Source organism: Pinus tabuliformis, chromosome 9 (genome assembly GCF_031772625.1).
Source record: "Pinus tabuliformis cultivar Carrire ecotype Pingquan chromosome 9, CPIR1, whole genome shotgun sequence".
NCBI classification, from domain to species: Eukaryota; Viridiplantae; Streptophyta; class Pinopsida; order Pinales; family Pinaceae; genus Pinus; species Pinus tabuliformis.
This window is the reverse complement of record NC_142307.1, coordinates 1,814,765,484-1,814,771,646: the sequence shown is the minus strand read 5'-3', so window position 1 is coordinate 1,814,771,646 and position 6,163 is coordinate 1,814,765,484. Positions and strand designations below refer to the sequence as shown.

Below are 6,163 nucleotides of genomic sequence, written 5' to 3'. Positions count from 1 at the left end.
GATTTTTTTCCGTATGGATTCGAATTTGAATTCGAACTTGGTAACTATGGTTTCAAGTCACAGAGGCTGATTGAATCTGTTACGGAGTAAATGACGTCGGAGGACCTACGTAGCTTTCGCAGGGGAAAGCATCTTATCTTTTCAGTGATATTTTTCTTGTCCGAATATACGCCCAATAAGGAGAGAAATGCGATGGACACATGTGTGTCGCACCCATTATTTTTATCCACCCAAACCCAGGTCCTAGCGACAATTTCAGGCAGTTCAGGTCTTGGGTTTTTCTCTCCCTCTTTTTTTATAGTTTTTCAGGTCGTGTTCTCTGGTGACTCTTTCAATATCTTCATTCAAAGCTCGCATCGGTTCTGATCTTGAGGTGTTTCTCAAATTTGTTCAAGGTTCTGAGATATGCTTACGCTGTCAATGTCAATCCTATGCCCTTAGACATAGAGATCTTGATCCCGGAGGTTTCTCCTGCGTTAGAACAACCAGTCAGAATGTTGAAAATATAATTTCAACTATGCAACAGTTGACCCATGCAGCAGCATGAAGGCTATCGCCGCGCACTTCACCAAGTATCTTGTTGGCATATCGGCGGGTTGGAGCATCGGAGGCAGGCAGTGGCAGCGATATGAAACATCGCCGATGAACGATCGCTGATATCGCATCGGCACATCGCTATCGGCAATGTCATTAGGGTCGGGCCCTTTAACCTAATTAATGTTGCGATGCGATGAAGCGCGGACCCGATGGCTTCCCAAAATCAATTTGTATAATGTTTGTCTTTTCCGTTGACCGCCGTGGAGGAAACGCTGAGGCCTTTAATGCATTTACGAAGGTTGGTGGAGGCCCGTCTTAAATGATTATGGGCACATACGTAATTTTTGGTGGAGTCCCATTAATATGGGCATGGGCGCATAGTTTTAATTTCTTTTATATATTTGTTTACATACGGCATGTGAAGTTTATGTATATGTGTTAGTTGTAGGATTTAATATGTATGCTTTCATATTAAGTTTTTGATATGTGTATGAGTCACGAAAAATGTGCTCATTTATTACTGTGTTGACCATTGTTTCTTGTATGGCACACGGGAGGTGAATGTTATGTGTTCGCAGCAGCGAAAAGAAGAACCAGAGGATGTAAGCACAGCAGTGCAAAAGTATATTTTGTAATATTTTGTGTGGGCATTAAAAAACAGAGGTGTAAGAAAACCATGTGTGGTTTTTGCACAGCAGTGCATAAAGATAATGGTGGAGCGAGTTTTTGTAACTCTGTAAGTTTTGTTTTTACAGCAGCATGTAAAAGTGTTTTACACCAGTAAATGTGAATGGAGGTTTTACAGCAGTAAATGTTATTGGGAATTTTCAGCAGTGTAAATTCTCATATGAAGATAGAATGAATGTTTTTTTTTGTTTTTAATTAATAGAAATCTCTTATGGTGAAATACTCTGTCTCTAAGTGAAAAAAATTTTAAGTCTTCCTCTGCACAAAAGATCCTAGAACAAAGTAAAACAGAGCATTGCCTCTGTGTATTTGAACATTTGGTTTTTGGTATTTTCCCCGTTTAAAAATACCCAACACAGAAAAGAAATTACAACATTGCTTACAACAGAGAAGACGATGTGCAGCAAAGATCTTGACAACAGTCATGCAAGGTCCAATGGGAGACTGATTTCTGATGGAATCAATTGTCTTGAAATTATTCCAGATTGTTATATCAGACCTCCCAATGAGAGGCCAAGGCTGAAGGAGGTGGTTCTCTCGCACTTCATCCCTTTGGTAGATCTTGACAACTTGAATGGCTCTGCTAGGCATACGGTGATTCGTAATATGAAGCATGCTTGTCAAGAATATGGATTTTTTCAGGTGCTTTTTCTTTCTATTTCTTGAAGGAGATATTGCATTAGATAACTAATTAAGATAAATTCATTTTAAAATTGTCTAAAAATGAAAACAAGGACAGTAGCAGACATCTCTGGCTTCTTAAAGGCTATAAGGATGGATACCGACTTCTTAAAACATTTAGCGATGGCGTCAAGCTACTATGAAGGGAATAATAGATGGGTTATTTCTTTCTGTTTCTTTGATTGCTGTTCATCTTTAATTAATTTGGGACTAAAATATCTTCTATGATGTATGGTAAGAGTAAGGCACGCGTATAATGTGACTTTCACACAGAAATCAATTTTCTACCTAGAGAAAATTTGCCCTGCACGATGAAATGACATCCTATGTAGGGAAATAACATTCTGTGTAGATTCTGTATAGCAGATAATTTTTCATTTCTTTCTTTTTGAATTTAATAGGATGTGTTTTTAAGTTGAATTTAAATTATTGTATATTTCGAAATATTTTTGAAATTTGAGGAATATTAGTGAAATCAAACCATTTGAATTTGCTACTATCTATCCTAAAAGTGGCTAAATATACATGCTAATCATATATATTTTTGGTAAATTCAAGAGTTCTTACAAGGCACCTATTCATTCGATGATATTAATGTAGATTATTTTTCGGTTCAATTAACGACAATAGATTTGATTAACCTCTGAACACCTTTCTACGATGACCGTCTTTTATCTATGTTCATATAAATATCTGGAGGTGAGAAAATCTTGATTACATCGTTTATCTAAATGCTCAATAGATAAATACTTTTAGATGGGTGCCGTTGTGGTAGGGGAATCTGGACTTGCATACTGTTTAGCTGTTAGCTTTTGCCAGTGCAGCCATGCTCTGATACTTATTCAGTACTATGTTTGTCTAGATTTCATAGCACTTGAAGTCCTTTGCAATGTGTTGTCAGATTGTAAATCACGGAGTGCACGAGACGGTGATCCGGAGGATGCTGGAAGTTGCGAGAGAATTCTTCACTATGCCTGCGGAATACAGAGAACATTTGTTTTCCGAAGACCCCTCACGCGTTGTACGCTTGTCGACTAGCTTTAACATACAGAAGGAAGATGTTTTTAATTGGAGGGACTTCCTGAGACACCATTGTTATCCGTTGGAAGATTATATTGATTATTGGCCTACGAAACCTTCAGATTACAGGTGCATATAACAGAGCTTCCATTTAAGGAATCCTTGAAAAATTATGTTTTATTCGTTCCATCTGGTGTATCACTAACTATAGTACTGTTGTGCTTGATTTGAATGAAGAGAAGTTACTAGTAAATACTGCACGGAGGTTAGAGCCTTGACTCTACGTTTGCTAGATGCCATATCAGAGAGCCTGGGACTAGAACCCGATTTCCTGAATAAAGCTCTTGGAAAACATGGCCAACATATGGCAATAAATTATTACCCTCGCTGCCCGAATCCAGAGCTCACCTATGGCTTACCAAGTCATACAGATCCGAACGCTCTCACGGTTCTTCTCCAAGAGCAAATATCCGGCTTGCAAGTGCTTAACAACGGTAGTTGGATCGCTGTTCACCCCATTCCAAATTCCTTCGTAGTGAACATTGGAGACCAATTACAGGTAAAGCCCTAGATCAAACCCCGGATAATTGTAGCCCGTAAAGTAGAATGACAGTATATACTCATAGGCAAGTTGTTTAGTTTTGTGATGATATTGTTCTTCTCTCTGTTTCAGGTTTTGAGCAATGGAATATACAAAAGCGCAATCCACCGTGCTATAGTGAATTCCACAGTATCACGTATCTCTATTCCAACGTTTTACTGCCCTTCTCCTGATGCAGTAATAGAACCCGTCTCTTCGTTGACCAACCCTAATAATCCTGCTCGTTACAGGAAATTCAGTTACGAGGAATACTATAACAAATTCTGGAGCAAAAGTCTGGACGGTAAAACCTGTTTGGATTATTTCACTGTTCATGACTACCAGCAGGTCAGTAAAGGATGAAGCCGCATGCCATGATTTCAACGGGTTCACGTTGCAAGATATCCTCTGATCTCTCTACGTACGTAGGCATTCTTAAAGCAGTAATCCCGCTATGTATATCGCCACATTTAAGTTATTTTAGATGCACGTGTATAAGTTAATAGCCCGGAACATATAATGGTCAGATTTAAATTAGTTTCGACTCCCACTGTATATACTCCACCATGTACGTTATTTGTTGCTCTGGCTTGCGGTGAAGTAGATAACAGCTAGATATATAATTGTCAAAGTTCCGCTAATGACAAATCACATTGTGATATTCGGGCATATACGTTATTTATTTCTTTGCTTTGCTGTAGTTTCTATCTATGTAGATATTGATATATAGATATTTCCAAGGTTAAATATCTCAAACAGAGTTATTTATGAAAAAAAATTTGGGTCAAGCATTCGATAACGAATCCTATTCATCCTTTACAATGATCTTATAGATCATTCGATAGGGTTGGTAGCTCAGTGGATAAGAGCTCATGGTTCCAGACCGTGAAGTCAAGGGTTCAAATCCCTTCTAGCCCAAAAGATGTTGTATTTTAAATGAAAATTCCTTTCCATCGCGGTATAGGAGAGAATCTTTCTTTATAATAGAATAAAGTATTCTATCATAATCCCGGATCGATACTTCAGATTCCTAATCAATAATGAATGGAAATGATTTCTCAATGATTCATTCCACTATTGATTAATAATTTTCATCATTGTATTTATACTTATACGACTTCTCTTCATACAAAATAAGATAGGAAAAGTAACAATTTTCACCTTTATATGGAAGGAAAACTCTATGTCTATAAAGGAGTGGTTCGAAGACAAGCGTAAAATAACTGCATTACTAAAAAATTCGGTCGAAAGGGATAGTAAGGATGCCAATGAGACGGAGAAAAACAAGAATAAAAGTATTGATTACGCTAAAATTAAGAAGATAGCCACTAGTAAATAGCTGCTAGTAAATCCAGAATCCGCTAGGCTACTCCACTAATCCTATACAGTGATCCAATACTTACTGCTTAAGACTCAGCAGGCTATTACAAGGCTAGTTTCCATGGAGAACTTACGGCAGGCTTGAACGGAACTACAGTCTCCCATAGGGCTAAGACTTAAGCTAGTCCAGTTCATAGGGAGCTCTACTTCATGTTTGATTTTTATTTCAAAATGCATGTTTCTGATAATGCCATTTTATAGCTATTACCTTTTTGTACCTTTTTGATTTCATCCATTCCACTTAGACAGGAGTTGTTGGATCAGGGGGAAGGAAGAGAGAGAAAGGTCCCGGAGGGGCTTGTGCTTCCTAGTGCAAGGACCCGACAGGGGGCTCGACTGATAAGGATGCGTAACCACTTGAGGAAGAAATGCACTTGGTGTAGTTATCGAGTCGGGACTGTCTGTAACCTCTTATCAGGACCGAATTTCACAACCTCACCCTTATCTTACTGCCTTCACCCTAAGTGAGTAGATTCTCTATAGCGAGTGGATGACCAGGTGGATGACTTCTTCAAATGTGATTTCCTTCCCCGATGCGGGAAAGTAGCTCTCGCTTCCTTCCCTTCCTCCTTCTTCCTTCTTTTCTAAACCTTCTGAAGTATGTAGCTTAATCTTCTTCCATCTTCTATGCGTCTGGCTGTATTTCAAAACGCAGTTCCACGATCTCTGCTGAAGTTCTGGCTTTAGTGAATCAATCCAAGCGGTTCCAAAATATTCAAGTCGGGAAAGGGTAATTTGAAATCCCACTCTGACATTCGAGCATATACGTTGCCAATTGAAGGCGTGGATGCAGCTGTTGAGGTCAAAAGAGTGTGAAAGATCCAAGTAGGTTCATTATTGGTTCATTAGGAGTTGGCTACCAGAGAAATACGAAGAGACAAAGAGAAAGAGCAAGCTCGTGACAGGAGCCCCTGCTGGAAATTGGTATCAGAGCCAGTAACGTCTAGTTCTAAAAGGTTGGTACTCAGATCTATATTGTTTTAAGTGAGAATGGAGCCATTCAGAAAGTCTGTTTCATTTAGAGATCTTGAAGAAGATTCACATCCAGAAGAAAATCCTCTTAAAGAAATGTTTGAAAATAGTTCAAGTAGAACCTTAAACTCTGCTGAACTTACTTATGAGGAATTGCATCCTTCTGCAAGATGGGCTTTACCATATATAACACCCTCTGAAGTCTATAGTGATTTAGCCCCTTTTCATTTAATTGTTGCATCAAGAATTAGTATTAAAGAGTCTGTTAGTCAAGTTCAGGAGAACTCTGAGAGTATTCAGACAATA

General features: G+C 38.6%; 1 protein-coding gene across 1 annotated transcript; it reads left to right on the top strand.

Moving 5' to 3' along the window:
• Positions 1-1,620: 1,620 nt before the first annotated feature.
• On the top strand, positions 1,621-3,965 carry LOC149156032 (protein DMR6-LIKE OXYGENASE 2-like). Its single transcript, XM_089444610.1, has 4 exons — positions 1,621-1,866; positions 2,807-3,054; positions 3,163-3,484; positions 3,599-3,965. Exons 1-4 carry the CDS (start codon positions 1,621-1,623, stop codon positions 3,866-3,868), a joined length of 1,086 nt encoding a protein of 361 aa, XP_089300736.1. The 3' UTR covers positions 3,869-3,965.
• The last annotated feature ends 2,198 nt before the right edge of the window (positions 3,966-6,163 follow it).